Source organism: Aristolochia californica, unplaced genomic scaffold (genome assembly GCF_029961685.1).
Source record: "Aristolochia californica isolate CCGP_79_NKW_82.1479 unplaced genomic scaffold, dmAriCali1.0.hap1 SCAF_3, whole genome shotgun sequence".
Taxonomy (NCBI): domain Eukaryota; kingdom Viridiplantae; phylum Streptophyta; class Magnoliopsida; order Piperales; family Aristolochiaceae; genus Aristolochia; species Aristolochia californica.
The window spans coordinates 6,322,852-6,342,900 of record NW_027181992.1 but is presented as its reverse complement, the minus strand read 5'-3'; the positions used below and the strand labels follow the sequence as shown (position 1 = coordinate 6,342,900).

The 20,049-nt window shown below is 38.3% G+C and overlaps 2 protein-coding genes across 2 annotated transcripts; one reads left to right on the top strand and one right to left on the bottom strand.

Annotated features, from left to right (window-relative positions):
• The first annotated feature begins 2,262 nt into the window (after positions 1–2,262).
• LOC137960158 (nifU-like protein 2, chloroplastic) lies at positions 2,263–7,068 on the top strand. The gene is made up of 4 exons (XM_068807666.1): positions 2,263–2,432; positions 2,545–2,647; positions 4,298–4,608; positions 6,703–7,068. Exons 1-4 carry the CDS (start codon positions 2,334–2,336, stop codon positions 6,889–6,891), a joined length of 702 nt encoding a protein of 233 aa, XP_068663767.1. The 5' UTR covers positions 2,263–2,333; the 3' UTR covers positions 6,892–7,068.
• A 1,345-nt stretch (positions 7,069–8,413) lies between these two features.
• Positions 8,414–17,073, bottom strand: LOC137959024 (putative 1-phosphatidylinositol-3-phosphate 5-kinase FAB1D). The gene is made up of 13 exons (XM_068806283.1): positions 16,997–17,073; positions 15,575–15,930; positions 15,182–15,215; positions 14,370–15,089; positions 14,116–14,260; positions 13,683–14,027; positions 12,605–13,468; positions 12,103–12,437; positions 11,869–11,995; positions 11,605–11,772; positions 10,026–11,513; positions 9,403–9,669; positions 8,414–8,999 (listed from the first exon to the last, which is right to left on the bottom strand). Exons 1-13 carry the CDS (start codon positions 17,026–17,028, stop codon positions 8,718–8,720), a joined length of 5,163 nt encoding a protein of 1,720 aa, XP_068662384.1. The 5' UTR covers positions 17,029–17,073; the 3' UTR covers positions 8,414–8,717.
• Between the last annotated feature and the right edge of the window lie 2,976 nt (positions 17,074–20,049).

Below are 20,049 nucleotides of genomic sequence, written 5' to 3'. Positions count from 1 at the left end.
AATCACTAACTATTTTTATATTTATCATTATCTTTATATCTATCACTATATTTATCTTTATCTCTACCATGCCCTTGCAAGATGGAGCTCCGAAAGGAGAGTCCAATCTTGATCTTCAAAAAGAATATTCTTGGTAGTGGTTTGGAGCAATGACACTTGAAGCGGCTGGTGCGGACGGAATTCCATCATCAGGTGGCAGAGCAGTGGCACTGGAGGCTGTTGGGGTGGACGAGGCTGGGGGGGGTCGGCGCTGTGGCCGGAAGGGAGAACGGCGAGTGGTAGGCGGCAGCGAGGTTGACCAATTTCGACAGTAAATCGGTGACTAGAGAAGAGAGAAGGAAGAGCAGGGGAGCGGGGGGTTATGTGTGGTGCCGGCAGAGCAAACAGCGACAGGCGGTAGCGGGGGTGACGAGGACGTCGGGTGATGAGAGAGTAATTTCCGGAGATAGCATAAGAAGAGATGACTTTGGAGAGACGAGGGGTTTGGCAGGGAGGGGGGGGGGGAGGGGGGGGGGGGGGGGGGGGGGGGTTGATGAGAGAGTAATTTCCGGAGATAGCATAAGAAGAGATGACTTTGGAGAGACGAGGGGTTTGGCAAGGGGGGGGGGGGAACGGTGTGCGGCAATGATTTTTTATGACAACGAGGGCCGGTCGGCATTGTGGCCGTCAGGGTGAATGGTGTGCGGCAACGATTTTCAACGACAACGCGGGCACTGGACCATCAAAACAGAGTGTTGGAACTTTGGCTCGCCGCGGCGGCGAGTAGTAGTAGGACCAGAGAGGCTCCCGGTAATGTCTACAGCAGCGAGACCAAAGGGGTTCCAGGGATACACAGAGAGGGACCAGAGGTCGCTAGAGGCCGGACTCTTGTTTGTTTGTTTTTTTTTATTTTTCAAAAAATCCTCTGGCGAGATTGTAGGTGATTAGGACTCTACAATTTGAGTCTATCACTAATTCAATCACTAGTTATTTTTATCTCTATCATTATCTTTATATCTATCATTATATTTATCTCTATATCTATCAAAAGAAACCCATTGTTCTTATTCATTTAGGACATTTTTTCTGAGAAAAAAGAGCATGTTAATCTTTGGAAACATTTACTAACAATGTTTCCGGAGATAGCATAAGAAGAGATGACTTTGGAGAGACGAGGGGTTTGGCAAGGGGGGGGGGGGGGGGGGGAACGGTGTGCGGCAACGATTTTTTATGACAACGAGGGCCGGTCGGCATTGTGGCCGTCAGGGTGAATGGTGTGCGGCAACGATTTTCAACGACAACGCGGGCACTGGACCATCAAAACAGAGTGTTGGAACTTTGGCTCGCCGCGGCGGCGAATAGTAGTAGGACCAGAGAGGCTCCCGGTAATGTCTACAGCAGCGAGACCAAAGGGGTTCCAGGGATACACAGAGAGGGACCAGAGGTCGCTAGAGGCCGGACTCTTGTTTGTTTGTTTTTTTTTATTTTTCAAAAAATCCTCTGGCGAGATTGTAGGTGATTAGGACTCTACAATTTGAGTCTATCACTAATTCAATCACTAGTTATTTTTATCTCTATCATTATCTTTATATCTATCATTATATTTATCTCTATATCTATCAAAAGAAACCCATTGTTCATATTCATTTAGGACATTTTTTCTGAGGAAAAAGAGCATGTTAATCTTTGGAAACATTTACTAACAATGAAATAAATAAAAATTAATAATTAATTTTATATATTACTATATTTGTTCAATAATTTTTTTGTAAAATAAAAAATCACGTACAAAATTACCACGAAAAATTGCTTGTGTTGAAAGTACAAAATCAATTGTAGAATATTTATTCAAAAATTTTTTATACAGTTTCAGCCCTTTTTGGTGGGAAAATCTTACCTAAAAAATTATATAATTTTTCTTATAAAAATTAATTTCTAAGAAACAAGAGGCATTAATGGTTCCTAAAAATGTATTTTCACTATAAATGTTTTTTAAACATCCCGAAAAAGTCACTAACAAGGCCTCACTTTATTTAAAATATTTTAAAAAAAATTTGTGCCACCAATTCATGTCCGACCTCTTACTTATATATATAAACTTTTTAATTACAAAAATAAAATGTTTTATTTTAGAAAAATATGTTGCGGTGACTCAATTAATTTTTCCAAAAATTCTAAACATAAAATATGATTCAACCATCGAACCAAAAAAATAGAAAAATAATAACAATAATAATAATCAACGAACGCCGCCCTCTCCAATAATGGGTAGAAAATCAAGAGACCCGAAAGGATGACCAAACTCTCTTTTCCTTCGTTGTAGTTTTCGTTTCTCGAATTCTTGAGGCGCAGACATGCAAACAGCCGTCTTCAACACCTCCTCTTGCAGATCGCGCCAAGCCTTAGAACCCTCTTGTTCCAGTTCTCCAACTCTTCTTGCGTCTCCCTTCAAGGTATGTTCTTTCTCTTCGCTTGCTGATTCCCACATCCACGGTTATTTCTTCTCCTTGCTAACTCTGCTACCGGTTTTTTGTTTTAATTTTTCTTTTAATTCTCAAATGTTAGACAAATCTCTGTAGAGCGCATGTTTTAGTTACAAGAGATGGACATCTGTTTTCTATTCGACGCTCCTGTCGTGTCCGCACAGTTTCAGAAGCACGCCGTCACAGTGAGTTTCTCTTTTCTTTTTTCCTTTTTTTTTCTGGTTATTCTTATTGTAATATTGTTTGCTGCTGATTGTTTCTGTTGTTGGTAGGTAGATGTTTAATTAAGAACCACTTATTTATTTTGGGTCTTTAGTTTTCAATTGACTTTATATTCTGCTTTGTTGTAATTGGAAACGGGAATCTCTGGAATTGAATTCGGCTGGGTCTGATATTTTCATGGGTAATTTGTAGTTACGACTTACTTTTTTGTCTGAAAAATGACAAAATTAAGCTACTCATTGTGGTGAATTCGAATTTGGGTTGTAGTTTTAGGTCAAAATCTCTTATTCCAGTCCTTTTTTGGCGGTTTATCTGATTTTTTTTTAAAAATTTCTGACGGATCTCCTTTAAACAGAGACAGAGATAGTAAAAAGTAGAATAAACACACTTTACAACTGTAAAACTTCAAATACGTGATTGAAGGGATATCTATCCCAAAAAAAAACTTATCTTAACACTCCCCCATGGGATATGAAAGAGTTGAAGCATAAGGAAGAAATCCAAACACTATAAAATGTGAATAGGAAGGCTTCTTGTTCATAAGGATTTTATGGTATTCTATTAGAAAGTGAGGGAGTCGTCATACAGTTTATGAGATATGCAGCTGTGACCATCATTCACCCCAAAAAGAAACAGTAAAGAAACAGTATGTCAGTTAGAATACGGGAGGCATGAGCAACCCCGAAGACGGGGCAAATTTGCAGTGAGCAAAGTGATTTTGCTGTGAAATGGCAACACGGTTCTATTGGTTGATGACATTCTTTTCATGAAAGAAGGAAGGTATTGTCTATGAAAGTAGATCAGTTTCATAACAACTAGCTTGATTTGTCAATGGATTTGAGTGCTCAGTAGGGAAAAAAAAATATTGAGAATGGAGCAATATTTAGATTTGAAATGCATAAGATTTATCCATGTACGTCTTGACAAATCATCCACAATAGTCCTCAGATTCAGTGATAATTGAAGGAAAGTCAGCCACTGTAGTATCATGGATGGCAAGACAAGCCGATTTCCATTGATATCAAGCTATATTCTTGATGAAATATTGTAAATAATAATTTAAAAAAAAGCAGTATCATAGTCTTCTTGGAATATAGAACGGATTTCATGTTCTAAGAACAGAACTGTATGTTTTATTGCCAGACTAAGGTGGAAGTCTTCACCAACATCTTGTTGTAGTGACCTCTCTTATTTTGCGAAAAAGGGTTGGAGTTGTTCCCATAGGTTGTACGTTTTACTCCATATTAATGAAAAGCATTTCAATACTTCAAAAAAAAAAAAAGAGTAAAAAAATCAGAGACACAATGTGGAGAACCCACCCCAAGTAGCATGACGAATTTATTCAATTGGTGCAACGGTTTACTACTGACAAAGGGAATTGTGTTTGCTTTGTATACAAACATGACATTTAACTGTAAATAGAAATAGTTGGTACTGAGTTGGATGAAAGATGTAATGATAGAGGTACCTTTAGCATAGCATTATAACCTCCTCACTTTTTCATGTTGTAAATTAGATGAACTGAATTTATTTCTTGATATAATTCCTGCAGAATGCCCATCCTGAAGAACGGTGTAGAATTCTAACAGTCTTGTGTTTCTGTTTTGCTACAGTTGTCAAAGCTGTTGCTACACCCGATCCAGTAGTAGAATTGCCATTGACTGCTGAAAATGTTGAGAGTGTATTAGATGAAGTACGCCCCTATCTCATAGCAGATGGGGGAAATGTGGCATTACATGAGATTGATGGAAATGTTGTCAGATTAAAACTACAAGGAGCCTGTGGATCATGCCCGAGTTCTGTCATGACAATGAAGATGGGTATTGAGCGCCGACTAATGGAGAAAATCCCAGAAATTGTTGCAGTTGAACCTGTTCCTGATGAAGAGACGGGTCTTGAACTTAATGAAGAAAATATTGAAAAGGTAATAATTACCACATATGAAATAATTACTATGTGAATGAGTTTGTGCATTTTACAATGATTCCTCTGTGGTAGAGTTTCATATGTAGTATTCAAGGGACCAACTTGAGTTCTTTACAGCAGAGAGTTGAAATGCTAGAGATCCAGTTGCCTTGGATGAGCCTTTTTAAGTTATCATCCTTTCCATCAAGTTGATTGACTAGTATACTAAATTATTTTGATGGACAGTTTTTTTTCACGGCATACCTTTTATTATTTTGATAATCTTTGTCTTAATTTACTTTTATTGTCATTGAAATCATTGGTAATAATTTATTAGACTGGGATGGTTAGTTTCCCCGGTTTTGGCTCCCTTTTCCTGAATTCCTTCAACCAAGGGATCTGCATAGAGAATAAATTACATCCTTAATAATTAGTGAGGTTGTGGCTTGCTTTGATTAGAAATAGAGTAAAAATTTAAGTATATCAGTTTATGTTCTTAAGGTATTGGAAATTCTTCTTCTCTCCTTTGTGTTTTGTAAACAGGGATAACAATCTAAGCACTTACATGTTTTTCAAGTCATAGGGCAGTTGCTAATTGAAACTCATGGGATATAAAACCAAACTCTTGTGTTGGTTAGCTTGCAATCTTGGTCATTAACAGTTCGAGTTCCACCTCTCCCTCCTAGCATCCTCTGAATTCATCATCTCATTCACTGGCTTTAAGCTCCTCCAAAATTCTGCACATGTTAGTAAATGTTCTACACTTCTCTCACAAAGAGAAGAGAATAAGAGGCTTAAGCCAAGAAGAATTTAGTGTACTTGTTTGGGTGCCCTGCGCATGGTTCAATCTCATTCTCTGGGCATTTAAGTTGTGAACCATTGTTACTTGAGGTAGGATGCCCTTGATCCTTTAAATTTACTGAATATTTGATTGACTTTGAATTTTGTTGATTCTGTATAGGTAATTGAAAATACAATATACTATTTATTCGTTTATTAGTATTATTTTTGAATGGCTAAGTTTTGCACTTTAAAGAATTTAATAATGGCAAGGAAGGGTTTTGTTGACATCCTAATTGTGTCATGTTTGGAGGAGATCACTTGTGAGCACATTATTACTAGTGTCATCAAGAGATGATGTGAATCTATGTAAGACTAATGTTGTCTTCGGAGGAGCTTGGAACTCATTTTTGCATAACCTAAGTGGTGGGTGTCAATAACTGTCAGGAAATAAATTTCTTTCATTAATACCTGTGTTAGCAGAGCTTACTGATTTAAAAGGATTGTATATCACCTGGTTCATAGGACAATATTTCACTATATAATTGTTTTATTTATTTATTTGAGAAAGTTTGACTAGATACTTGTTAAGATACCATGCTTATGAAGTGAAATTCTGCCAGCAAAGAAGCAGCTCACAGTGAAGATAATGGTGATGGATGTGAATGTCTAGGCTATGAAAGATGAAATATTTCATAATACTTTTTGTTCCCTTCTGTTATGGTTCTACCTTCGCTTGAGTACTTTCTCACACCATCTTAATTGCTGCATAAATTTCTTCATCACACTTGGGTTAAGCATGGAAAGCTTGTGAATTTAAATGGAAAAAACTGAAACGAGAACTGCACTTGTTAGGAACATGGTTCATTTTCAGTTTTTACTTTCCAATGGAACCTAAGCCTTCCTATTCTAGTCGACTCCTTGTCTGGGTTTTTGCTGGAGTTGGTCTATATTCTTTCCTGAATGAAATTTTGTAATGAAAATCATTATGAACTTTTTCCATACTAAATCTACACTTTAATAAATGGAAAAAACTGAAACGAGAGTTGTTCTTGTTAGGAAGATGATTGTTTTTCAGTTTTTACTTTCGGATGGAACCTAGGCCTTTCTATTCTAGTTGATTCCTTGTTAGGTTTTTTCCTGAACTCAAGCTGGTCGATATTCTGTCCAGAATGAAATTTTGTTGAGGAATTTGTTATCAACTTTTTCCATTCAAGGTCCACACTTTCGTAAGCATACATTGTAATCATTTCAATTGCATTACAGGTTATAGTCAATGTTTGTTTGGCTGACTGAGCCTTCTCAATTGTAATTTCTTGTTTCATGTTTTTAGGTGCTGGAAGAAATAAGGCCATATCTGGTGGGACCTGCTGGTGGGGAGGTTGAACTCGTCAAAATTGAAGAACCTATAGTTAAAATTCGACTTAGTGGGCCGGCAGCGGGGGTCATGACGGTTCGAGTGGCTGTTACACAGAAGCTCCGGGAGAAGATTCCAGAGATACATGCAGTTCAGATTCTATAGCATGCAAGAGTTTTGTTCAAAAGTTCAGAATTGCTATGTGGCAGGGGTTTAAGGATCATGTATAGTCATATTTATTGTTCACCAGTATAATGTTATATACCTTAACTGTGATCAATTTGTTGGAAGGACTTTGGCTAGTCCGTTAGTGACTAGAAAGCCCAATCTATGGATTCCTGAAAGCACTTGCATTTATTTACAGAGACTCACAGCACTTGCGTTGCCACTAAGAGAATGCAGAAAGGTTGTAACGAAGTAACTTTGAAACAAAATTTCATCACCAATAATGCAGCCTGTTGTAGAAGCATTATGAATAAGCCATGCCTTCACCAAATTTCATGAAACAACATTTGTTAGGGCATGTAAATGGGACTCAGGACCTTTATTAGAAAATTTTATGTCAAATGTGAAATAAGTGCTTAGCTTGGTTGCATGACTACTATACATGAAGTATACTTACCATTTAGTTTAAAAGTTTCCAAAAAAAAAAAACAGATTCCATCAAGTGATAAAACAGATGAAGAAGGATTTCTATGGGTGGGAACCCGGATAACTCCAAGGATGACAATAACAATTATGAGGACACTTGCTGCAAAAATACTGCTCTTGCTACAAACAGATTAATCTCATCAGCTATTAAGAATGGTTATGAGCTTAGTGCCTCAAGCAGGAAGTTGGGAATTTTTGGGACTTGCCTCAAGCTACATGGTGGAGCCAAGTTAGCATTAGTTTCTCATACTGCTCTTGGTACAAACAGATTAATCTCATCAGCTATTAAGAATGGTTATGAGCTTAGTGCCTCAAGTAGGAAGTTGGGAATTTTTGGGACTTGCCTCAAGCTACATGGTGGAGCCAAGTTAGCATTAGTTTCTCATCTTTCTAGATTTTAATGCAACTCCATAATTATATGTTGAATTTAAGATCCCATAATAATACCGCAGATAATCAGCACAAGAGAGAAGAATCTGAAGGTGAGGTAAATGAGGGAGAAGATGGAGGAGAAGAAGGAGAAGAGAGAATCCCAAGTTGAGAGAGTGTTTGAGAGAGAATGAGAGGAGGATTAGGTTAAGTTAGGTTAAGTGGTGTGCCTAATCCTCCTTCTCGGTGTATTTATAATAATAAAAAACTCAATAATTATAACATTACCCTTTAAAACCTAAGAAGAGAGAAAAAGTGATGTAAGACTACATTAAATGTCCTTTTAGAAACTCAATATTTACATCATTCCTTCCAGATTGCTGTCAACACATATGGTAACAGACCCTATTTTCGTTTTTACTACGAAGAATTGGCATGGAAAATTCATTATTTTCCACCCATTATTACTGTAGTCCAAAGCTTCTTCCGAGCTGTGCATTAAACCCAATAATGGCTAAAAATATTTGTTGGCAACATCTTCTTCAGTGCAAGTTCCATGGCCTCTTGAAGAGCTTGTTGATGTCCTGTGTTCAGCTTTCCTTTCTTTGATATTTTCAGAAGGAAAAAAATGAAAACATGTACATTACATCAATTGTAGAACCTGCTACTATTGAACATAATAATGAACTATTTATTACAAATAATAATGAACTATTCATCATTTCATGCACTTCTCTATATGACATTTGACCCCAGAGAATTGCACAAAAATCGCAAAAAAATGGGGAAGATGACCTGCAGGGAACATCAAATGACTCTATGTACAGTCCACATGGGATACAACCAAAATTAAAAACATGTACATAAGTGGAGATTAACAAGGATCCGGATTTGACGAAAAATTCATGCAGAACCATTGGCAAATTTCTCCACCTGCTCTGCATAGATTAAAAGAGACGAGAGTCTTCACTTCAGTACTCGCACAATTCCGATGATTCTGAAAGTCTGTCAGGGTCCCAATCAGGGAGTGTCAAGAAGTAGGTAGACATGAACTTCCTGAATCTTTTCTTGTACTCCTTTGGGGAAATAACTGTAGGTAAGGCATTTTTGGGTACAACTAGTGAAGACTTGACCCACGTTTCCAGATGTTTATCCCATGTATATTGCCTCAAATAGTCGATAATCCCAAAAACAATTTCTCTCTTTTGTTGGTCCACTCCCACAAGCAAAGAGTAGTCCATGACATTAATTGACTGGAGTATCAAGATAGAGACAAATAAATCAGATAATAGAAATTAGAATGCCATAAAGATGACATCTACTGGCAGCAAAATAAAAAACAGGAGGCTTCAAGGAGCTTCTCAAGGAGTCACATCATGATCAACCCCTCGAGCCTCAAGGAGCCAAGGAGACTTCAATGCATCTTTCATGAAAAACTGCTCCATCGAAGAGGCAAAAATTTCCTATTATCAAAGAGCTATAAATCTAAGCTCCTTGAAAGAATCGTTTTTAACCTCTTCAAGGAGATGGCTTCCTAATTTTGAAGGTATGAAAACTACAGACTTATACAAACAAACTGCCTCCTTGAAACCTTTTCTCATAAAGTGTTGAGTTATGGTTGCTTTTATACGGTAAAGAGATCAACTTTCAACTTACAGTTAGGAAACATGTGTCATTCCAAATAGCCCGTTCCATAATATGCTTAGTTTTTCCACTGATATACATTGGGGAGATTAGCATATCCTCAACAAAATTTTGGTCCAAAAGAACTGTGCCAGGACCATTTGCATCTGAGATGTATCGAGAATGAAGAGCTCCTTTAAGGTCATATAAACGTGAAACATTTCGACCAAAGAGAAGATTCTCCATCACCATCAGATCTATCTTTAGTTCTTTCCCATTCTTATCTTGCCGGATGATAACCTGCAACAGAAAATTAACATTCTTATCTGTTATGTCTGCTTCTCCTAATAGAATTTTGCCATCAGAAGCATCATAAGATACCACTGCATGCCTCACCAGCAAAGTTCAGAAGTAAAATTAAAACCAAGAAATAAGAAAGATGATAAAGGAACACACAATGTTTTCTTTAATTCTTTTAGAATTAACTTCTAATACCTTAAAATACTATTGTGTTTTCAGCAAGCCAAGATTTCCTAGTATTAGCAATAAAAGGAGAGAAAAAAGGAGCTGCTAACACCACTGCATACATTCCCAAGCATTCAGTTGCTCAACAATATTAAAAGCAGTAAAATACACAAGGAGAGAGAGGGAAGAACCTGATATATTCCAAGAATTTTTGCAAGGCAAGATTGGCTTCCAGTACTCAATGATTCAGAAATGTGCTTGAAATACTCAGGAGCAAACTTTAGAAATGAATCAAGTTCTGTTTTTTTCACTTGCTTCACAATAAACCGATCATCTAGTGTCTTTGCAAAGAACACTTTACTTTTGCCACCTTGGGCATCCCATTTCTTACATCGGCTAAGTGAAGAAATGTAATTAAGTTCAGATGGACAACACCTCCTTCGAAGAGCAAAGAATTGTTTAGCATGCACACAAATGACTGAATATTTCCCCTTCCCAGGCAATTTCCCACCCCCCAATGATATTTCTGGATGTAGTGGGTCCACTGGAGAAAACAAATCAGACCCAGACAACTCTTGAGAAGAGACAGTTTGTGCCAAATGAATTCCATCAAAATCGAAGGACCCATTTGATGACCAGTATGGGGAAGCCATGCCAACATCAGAAGCAAGACTATACTGTGTTTCAATTTCCATGTCCATTCCTCCTTTTACTTCCCTTGTCTCTTTTTCAGCAGATGTCTTGAATGAATTGGATTTATCTAGTGATAATGCAAGTGCACAGGCAATTATGCTTGTAAACTCATCCTCGTAGACTGAAACAACATCATCATCTGTACCAACAGGAAAGTGCAAACGAGACCTTTCCTGGGTAATCAGTTCATCAACCGAAGAAAGGTGCTCGGGCCTGTAGCTATTGATGAATTCAAACCTTTGAGAGTAACCCCTTTGAAGATCTTTTCTATAGGCCTTACGGGTTTCAGCAAAGGGGGTCCATACCCATCCTTCGGGATTCTGAAGTTCAGAAGCAACTGAACTTTGAGCTACAGGGTTACAAGATGCTTCACTCAATGTAGAGTCAGTTATTGTTGCTCCAAGTTTATTATTCGATGCAGCCACAGGCTCAGTTTGCCTCAGAGGCTTCACTTCATCTAAAACAGCCAACTCCACCTGCCTTTGACTTGCCAGTGCATTATCTTGATTACCTTGATCAGGGAGCTCAGAAGGTCTAGTAGAAACTCCATTACCCACAACATGGCCGGTCAACATATTAATCAATGGCTCTGAAGAATGAACATCCTCACCAGCACTTGCAGTGTGCAGACATGTTTCTTCAGCCTGTCCACATGCAGGGTCTGTTGTCTTATCAGAGTCAACGACTGATGCTGGGGAGACCAATTTTCTGGAATTGAGATCACTGAGATCTTCTGAACTTTTCCCAGCATATTCGATAATATTATTGTCTTCAGTCTTTCTGGTCAAAATATCTTCACTCTGCAACTTCAATTGTGCTTTTTGTTGACCATTAACAGACCCTGCGGAGGAAAGAAGATAATGCAAACGCCGGTCCCAAACATACAACTCAAGTAGAAGTTCATGGTTTAAGCGATTCAAATTAAGAATCTGGTGTACAATCTGACCCAGATGCCTGTTCTTATTAACAGCTTTTCCCAAAGATGCCTGTTTTGTCAACAAAAAAGAGAACAAAAATATATAAGGAAAAAGGTTTTGAGAAAAACAAAAATCAGTCTCTAACCTTTCAAAAACTGACCTCAAAATCAGATTTTTCTTGCTTCAACATATCTTCAATTTCAGTGAACCCTTTAACTGAACCTCCAAGCTTAACAGGCTGCTTCAGTGACAAACCAGAAAATCTGGACTGAATCTTCTGGAATGAGTTCATTACCTCTGCAAACAACAAGTGCCCTTTTGCAAGCACCTAAAAAAAGGAAAAAAAGATCATGGAGAAGAATCATATAATTACCATGAAACAATCATATAATTAAAATAACTATAGTACTGCAGTAAGACATACATCTTGAGCTTCTCTATAAAGCCACTCTTGTCCATTGGGATTATTAAACTCCAGGATTGGCGGAGGATTGCAAGCTACATAAAAGTCAACATGAGAGTATCTGAACATTGCAACTATGGAGCCCAACCTGCAAATTGTTACAGACATTTTCAGCAGCACATGATAGCCTGAAGACCTAAATCACAAAAAAAAATCCATGCTCCCCTTAAGAAAAGAATTTCAATCTCCCCATACCCATAAAAATGGAGGCAGTCTCTATGTAGAGAATGCCCACAACTAGATAATCTTCTGGAAGCACAGTGGCTTGAAAAGCTGAGCTCTAAAAGCTTTCCAAATGAGAGACCACGAGAGGCAGTCGCCATCACTACCCTCCCTGTTGAAATGGGGATTCCATCTCTCCACTCACACTTCAAGCAACGGGTCCACATCCAGATTTTCCCCTCTGCTTCACCAGGTAAACGCTGGTCTGGAGGAAGCTGCTTGACATGTACTGTCAGCTTTCCATTCAGATGAATATAGCAGTGAATATGAGCATCAGGTGGGTCCCCACAGGTAGAACACAAGTATTTCTACCATAAACACAAATATTTTGTCAGAAATTAAAACATGCACTAAAGAAATAAAAAAATGTTTATTCCAATGTCCAAAATATATTCCCCTTTATTGATATTAGATACAGGAATTACAAATAACGGTAAAAGAAACATAAAATAGAATTTAAATAGTCGGAAAATACCTGATTAAGTATGAACTCATGCAAGAATCGTCCAAGGGACATGTCAAAGTGTCCATAGTACTTGATACGAGAAAGCCGCCTTTGTTTAAAAGCTGTTCCTTTTGTAAGACACTGAGAAGAGTGCAAAACCAAGATGCTTGGGGGACCTAAAACAGTTTTCATCCCATCCTTTTGAGGCACTGGATCCTGATGATCAACATCAATCTCACAGCTACTGGAAGGTACTTCAGGGCATGTGCTTGGTTCCATAGCTGCTCCATTATCATGTGGTGTTTTTAGATTGACTCCCATCCGCACCTCTATTTCACCATTATCTTTTTGGGGAGACAGAGAAGCAAGGCCTTCCCCAGTAGTTGCATTGTCTAGATCATCTTCATTGAGCCCAATGTACGAGGAGATGGACTGGTAGGAAGAGGGGAGAAGAGGGAAGCTATCTCCAAGCACCCTTCGAAGAGAAGCTGACAAAGATGAAAACAAATAGCCAGAAAGAATTGGTGGGCCTAAAGACACATGAGACATCTTGAATTGGTCATTTTCAGGAGGATGGATTTCTTCTGTATTAAGATTAACATTTTGGGACAATCCTTCTGGAACTGGATTTTTCAAAGACGCATCAGAAATGAAGATCTCCAAGTTATCTGATGTGGTGATGGCACTTTTAGGATCTTCAAGCTTAAGGACCTCCAAATTATGGGAACTTGTCAAGGTAGCATTTGCTACCCCCGTTAGATCATTTGAAACTACTGCCCTTTGATCTACAAGGAATGAAGTGTCTAGAATTGAATGATAAGCTACAAACACAGCTTGCTGCACAACACTCTTGACCTTCTTCAGTTCCTCACTGTGAGCTCCCTTCAATAATATCTGCAACAGAAGAAAAAACAATGAATATCAGAAACATCAAAGCTGGCTCTATAATTTACACCAACCAACAATAGTAACTCAAAATTACTAAATTTGAAAGCATAGTAAAAAAGAAGCTATGTAATAGATATTAAGAGGTAACCTCCACAAATGCTACCAATATACCAAAGAAATCACCATACTTCACAGTAAAAGAGTAAGAAACACATCTTACCGTACAACCTAAAGGCTTTGGACAGCCTTCAAAGAACATCAAAGTTTTGGATGACCTCTTCCCGCCTTCTCCAAAACTATTATGTTCCTCCACAAACTTATCAACATGGAAAAAGTCACACTGCTTCAGCTTTGGATTCATCAGATTGCTGGGAGAAGCAACAATTTGAGAGCCTGTGCAGCGGGCGATCTTCTCCAAGCGTGGCAATTTCATATCAAACACTAAAGTAATTCCTTTCTTTAGAAGAGCCTCTTGCAAGTCACGGGAAACAGTTTTCTCCACCAGAACAACATTTGGATTGCACAGTTCAATCATATCAGTAATAGACTTCAAATAATCATCCTCCTGGTTGCAGAAAAACAAAAATCAAGCAAAATTGACGCATAAAAATGTCCATGCGGCAAGGAAGAATGAATATTCCAAACACACGCACCTCTGCCATTGAATTAAAAGATGATAATCCACTAGCACGTTGCCCCAGGATACCTTTAAGCAATAGCAATCTTGGATTCTTGTACTTGGTTGTCATATGCTTGTGTGCAGTGCTCTTCTTGAAAACCAACCCCTTGATAACTTCACTGCAAGACCCAAGTGATCTAGAGTTAAGAGCCTATAGCCCGTTTGAATTCTAATGAAACCATTTATAACATTAATGTCTCAGGAAGCAAAAGCAACAAAGAAAGGTACCTTTGCTCTCGAGATTCAGATGCAATGCATTTCACTTTTAAATAGAGCACAGGATCCATGTGCCTGCCTTCATTACCATCAGGCTTTATAAGACTAGCAGCTTCCCATGATAAAGAAGCAACTATATCCTTCCAAATTTCCCCAATTCCCATCGAATTAAGAAGCTGGCATACAATGGAATGGAAATTTCCAGTAACCACTTCTGCAATAACCTTTTGCCGCACCTCTTTAAAACTGTGACTCGTATGATTTTCTTCACTGAAGCAACTCAAGGAACTAGAAGGACCCCATTTAATGCCATCACCATATTCATCATCATCATCATTATGAGCCACACTAGACTCCAGATCATCTTCTTTATCTTCAGCTTCAGGTGGAACCCAAATCTGGGCCTTTGTTTCAATATCAAAAGGCTGAGAAAGGTCAGCTCCATGCTGTAAGAAACTGCTAATGGCATCCTTTTCTCCCTCTGAATGACTTTCACTGATCATGGCTCTCACATCTTTTGATGCGTTATTAAAATTTCCTTTGTCATCGCAATTAATATTTCCATAATTCGCAACTGTGACCGAAATGGAGTTATGGATTGCATCAGAAGGGTGAACCCCATGAGCATCAACTTTTTCCAGCAAACTCCCATGTTCTTGTACTTCCACATTACTCATACTGGGGTCGTGATCTTGTTCACAAGTATCTGGTGCACTTTCATCTTCAGTCTCCCTACAAGATCAAAGACATAAAATCATTACCTCCAAACTAGGAAAATACTTCTCATCAAACTTAATCTTGATAACTGACAAATAGCTGTTTACCTGCTCTGCAAGCTTGGATCAGTTGAAATGTCCCCTGACAGGATAAACAGAGATTGTTTAAAGGTGATGGCATTTGAAAGCTACAAAAACTTTTAGTTCTTTCCTAGATATAAGTTTTATATATTTAAATCTATCAAAAAGAAATTTATTATGTAATATAATGGTTACATAGGACATATATCACATCTTCATCTTCATCTTCAACTGTTAAAAAATGAATGGTATCTTAAGGAAAACGATGAGAGTCTTTTGTTTTCCATGTAACATAATGCAACTCAAGCACATTTAACTGTTAGTATTCTTCTTACAGGAGGAAAAGGAAGCGGACTGTCAAAAGTTAAGGAGAATACCCAAGAAAGTGATAAAAGAGTTCAAAGATAGAGAGTGAGTTACCATAGCTTGAAGCACAGCTATCAAAACTTGTTAGGGAAATTGCAGGGCTGATCATGGGAGTGCCACAGGGATTCAAACCATCCAATTTGGAAGGCTCTTGCTTGTACTTCTCCATGGAAAATTTACAGCAGCCACCAGGTTCTCCACCATCTAACCTTGAAGAATTAGAATTTTCTTTCCTCTCGCATTCACCACAAATATGGTGGGCACAAGTTTGACAGCGAAATTTTTTCCCTACTTGAGACAATTGTGAACCACAAACATGACACATTGTTTGCACATGTTCAAGAAGGAAGTTCACACTTGCAATGTCCTTTACTAAGCTGCCAAATCTGCTTTCAGTAAAAGGTTTAATCCTACAATTTAAAACAGACAAAAGATAAAAATAAATACAGCTAGCTCTTCCAAATGAACATAATGGAAATAGAGTTCATGGAAGTCCTAGGGATTTTATCCAAAACAAGAAAAGAAACCAAAGAATCCAATTGAAGCCTCAAACTTGTCCCCGTTCCATGCATACCAAAGCACAGTTATGTAAAACACAACTCAGGTATTTCAAAGTGCAGATTCAGAACCTCAATTATTAGAAGAAATCTTTAACCACCAAAGATGTTTCTAACGAACATTTCCATGCAATTTTAAGCGTACTTTTGAAATCCAGGATAAATTTCAATCAAAATTGCTCTCAAACAAAAGCAGTAAAAAAACACCTAACGTTAAACTAGTAATCATAGCTTAATACAAATAAAATGCCCAAGAAACAGGCATAAAACAAAAAAAAAAATAAACAAACAAAAACAGGAAAGCCAAACGTTTACAAAAGCAACTAGAAAATTTTCAAAATAAAACGGAATCACAAAGAAGAGCGAAAACTCACAGGGTACTTTAATACCTCCAAACTCTGCGAAGCTAAAAAGGTCCACAGTCCATATTTAAAATTTGAAACCCCCAAAATCCAATACAACGATCCGGGGCTAAAAGTCCATGAATTCCAATCAACCCCAAAAGAGACGACATGGATCAGAAAATATACGGAAACCAAAGTCGAAGAGCAAAATCAGAATTCAGTTCCCATTAGATGAGCATTTATCAAAAAATGGGACCCAAAATTATCAAATTCCGAATTCAAAAAACTAAACAAAAAGTGGGAAATCCAAACTCTGAGATCACTGAAGAGGCCAAAATCGAAGCACATCCACCCAATAAGTAAAAATCCAAGAAATAGCGAAAATTTAATACAAGTTCCCTGATCTTGCAGCACAACCGACATACCAAAAACAAATTCTCCAGACTACAGTCTTCTTTATCACTTCCCATAATAAAAACACAAAAACAAATAGACAAACGCGAAACATGTATTCCATGAAGCTTGACGGAAGGAACTCAAACTTACGGAGTCAGATAGAGCGTTCAATATCTTACCCATAAAGCAAATTCCCATTTGCCGAAGTCATCCAAACTCGCCATCGGACTTCATTTGAGAAAGAAAGGAATACAGACGAGGGAGACGCAAGGAAACAAATAAAAGGGAAGAAAGGAAATTGGAGGAAACCGAGAGGGAGAACTGGGGAAGAAGAAAGCGTGGAGTGTGGGGCCCGATTGCATTCAAAGTTTCCTGCTAGAAAACAGAAAAAAAATCCAAAATCCAAAATCCCATGCATGCAAGCGTCATAATACTTTTATACACTAGGGGACCTACTGCCTTCCGATGACATACGTATTTTCATACGTTTTGAAGATGCGCCTGCTTTTACTGCTTCGACGGCGCTGGCAAAAAGTCCAAGCAGTCGCCCCGATCTAGGGAGTATAGCTTTGTCGTGTTCGGCGGCGTAAGTACCCTCTTATCGGATCACAATAACATTAACTGCCACTATGGATTCTGAAACAATTTTTTTTCCTAGAAGGATAGAAAGTAAAATTGCCGTAGCCCGTACTCTAATTTCTAAACTCTAAAGCCGAAAAGATAGAAAAGTCCAGAGGTGGGAAGATAGTGGATCGTCCAAAGTGGAGACGGTCGAATATGCGCGTTGAATTAAAGACGCGAAATATTGCCGCAGAATTGTTATGAGACAAGGAGACCATTTTGCGATAATTACAAGGGGAGCGATTCTTACCCAGTAATCACGATATCAGAAGTAAAATTCTGTTCGGTAGTCGTCGGAGGTATTAAACAGAAAAGTCCAGAAGTACGTCATTCCTTGCCATTGCTGAAGATCCAACAGGTTTTCAGCATACTTTTTGGCAAAAGGTACTCTTAGGTAGGTGAGGACCGCGTACACGAACCGATATTGGTACGCTACCAGACCCATCTAGAAATTCCGAAACTCTCAAGTCTCAACAACAGGCCACGTAAGTCATCTCTTTAAAGAACCGAAGAGTCGTCGGTGCAAGATTCTCTGATAAGGGAGAATACGTCGTATTTTTCCAACAGAATGTGAATACTAAGAAGAAGAGGATAACATAAAAGTTTCCTTATCTGAATCTGACACTTACACAGCGAATCGAAAAAAAATGGCAGCACTTAGTGGATGAATTAGGCAGCAAAAAGCACTACGCAACGTAGGCATCACGTTCGTTTGAGTTGTTACCGGCCTTAATCTGGTAAAGAGGCCCCTGCACTGCTCCCCTGCGAGTTGGGTTTTACTGAAACGACTGTCAGTAGTCCCTTGGAAAGACCCATTCATGGATCCTCCAAGCAGGCATTTTGCCACTGATAAAAAAATAAGAGCAGAAGTAAAATATACGTAATTCATCCTCTTTATAATTTATATACCTATAAACATTATTCACTTTCGTATTGCAAATGCAGCCAAAAAAATCTAAAAATTAACGAAAATTTCAAAGTTCCAAGTGAGCTACGAGAGACCCTTCTTCAGGTTGGAGTAAGGCACTAGTTTTTCTTTACAAAAAAATCATTTGATTTCAGATTATCTAGTTCATTTTAAAAATCTAGCCCAGATATCAGTGAATTTAATTAGTTTTGACTTGTGCACAATTATTCAATTATGAAAAACTTGACTTGAACAAATCTTTTTTAGATTGACTAAATTTTGCCTTAAAATAAGTCTCGTTTAGATCGACAAAGATTGTAAACTTTCGGGTCCGCTATTGTGCAAGAGGGAAGAAGAAGTCGAGCCTCACTCGAAGCCCTTCTTCTGTCAAATGGGGGAGAGTCCTCACAGTCCCCATTCATGCACCATGCATGTGGAATCAGCAACAGGAGGAAGAGAAAAAAAAATCTACAACAGAAGACGGGTATTTCTCCCCTTCGTGTCGCTTGCTGTACAACGTGCAGGGTGGATGAAGAATTCCTCCCCGATTGTCTGCTCCTCCATTTCTTGTGCCAATTGAGAGGACAGGGACGACTCCTTCGCCCATATCGACTCATATTTTTTTATTTTATAATGAGTTTTTATAAACTAATTAAAGAAGGTCTCACAAAAATTTTCATGATGTTAATGACAAATCAATTATTATTTCATAAGACAAGATATAATTTGAAGTGATTAAACTATCTTCGTGTAAGCATTCATCTTTCTCACAAACCCGTTTAATTTTTCAAAATAAATAAAAATAAATAAATAAAAACACAATCCTGAACCCATCTCTGTCTCATCGATTTAACATGTTGGCTGCTTAATCCCATTAAAGTGAAAGAACAAACCAAGGGGGAGCGTGTTCAAAGATGCAAGACCGTCGATTTTAAATTAGATCAATACTCAGAAACCCGAAATGAGTCACGGATTGCAGCAGATTGATGAGTCAGAAGCCTAAAACCAATTAAATACAGGTTTAGAGCAAAACGAACAAGGAACTATCCGTTATCATACATGTGTGCTCACAGCCGTATGATTGGTGTGGGCCCGAGCCATTTTAAAAGAGAATTTTCTCATCTGTAGCTTTCCCCGGTGAGCCCAGTGTGGGTTGAGGTGGCAGGGTCGCCTATCTACCTTACGTGCATGGAACTCAGACAGGAACGTCTACGTATGAGGTGCCGTAGAAGATACATGCAAGAACGATGAAACTCGAAATCCCTTTTATATATAGTAACGATCGTCAAATTCGTCATTGCAGCTTCATAAGACAAGAGGTTAATGATTGATGAAAAAGGCTGACTTTGCCGTTTGGGATGATGATACAAGACCTTGTAATATTAAAGGATCCTTTACATAAGCAAGGGATTAAATATTAATCGACGTTTCGTTGTTGCCGAGGCGGGTTTTCTCTGTGACTCTCTTGGCAGTATTTGATCGTTGTAAACTTAGTTTTTTTAAATGGCTGGATGGGTAGATATCGATCTTGACTGAGCCGTTTTACGTTTTCATCTATCATAAAAAAACACCCCGGTTGAACTGTTGGCTGAGATAGTTGAGATAACCGTTGATCATACTCGGTTTACGGGTGTCATCTATCGTTCAAGAACCCTGACTCGGCCCCAACTAAATTCAACTTTGGTCATCCGAGTTTTGACACAA

What these genes read in the sequence shown, in the direction of transcription:
- LOC137959024 (XM_068806283.1), bottom strand. Translation starts at nt 17,028, where the DNA reads ATGACTTCGGCAAATGGGAATTTGCTTTATGG. An exon ending in CTTTTAATTCAATGGCAGAG is followed by an intron (nt 14,028 to 14,115) that starts GTGCGTGTGTTT and finishes TTCTGCAACCAG; the next exon opens with GAGGATGATTATTTGAAGTC. An exon ending in AAATTCTTGGAATATATCAG is followed by an intron (nt 9,670 to 10,025) that starts GTTCTTCCCTCT and finishes TTTCTGTTGCAG; the next exon opens with GTTATCATCCGGCAAGATAA.
- LOC137960158 (XM_068807666.1), top strand. Translation starts at nt 2,334, where the DNA reads ATGCAAACAGCCGTCTTCAACACCTCCTCTTGCAGATCGCGCCAAGCC. An exon ending in TTCTTGCGTCTCCCTTCAAG is followed by an intron (nt 2,433 to 2,544) that starts GTATGTTCTTTC and finishes CTCAAATGTTAG; the next exon opens with ACAAATCTCTGTAGAGCGCA. An exon ending in ATGAAGAAAATATTGAAAAG is followed by an intron (nt 4,609 to 6,702) that starts GTAATAATTACC and finishes TCATGTTTTTAG; the next exon opens with GTGCTGGAAGAAATAAGGCC.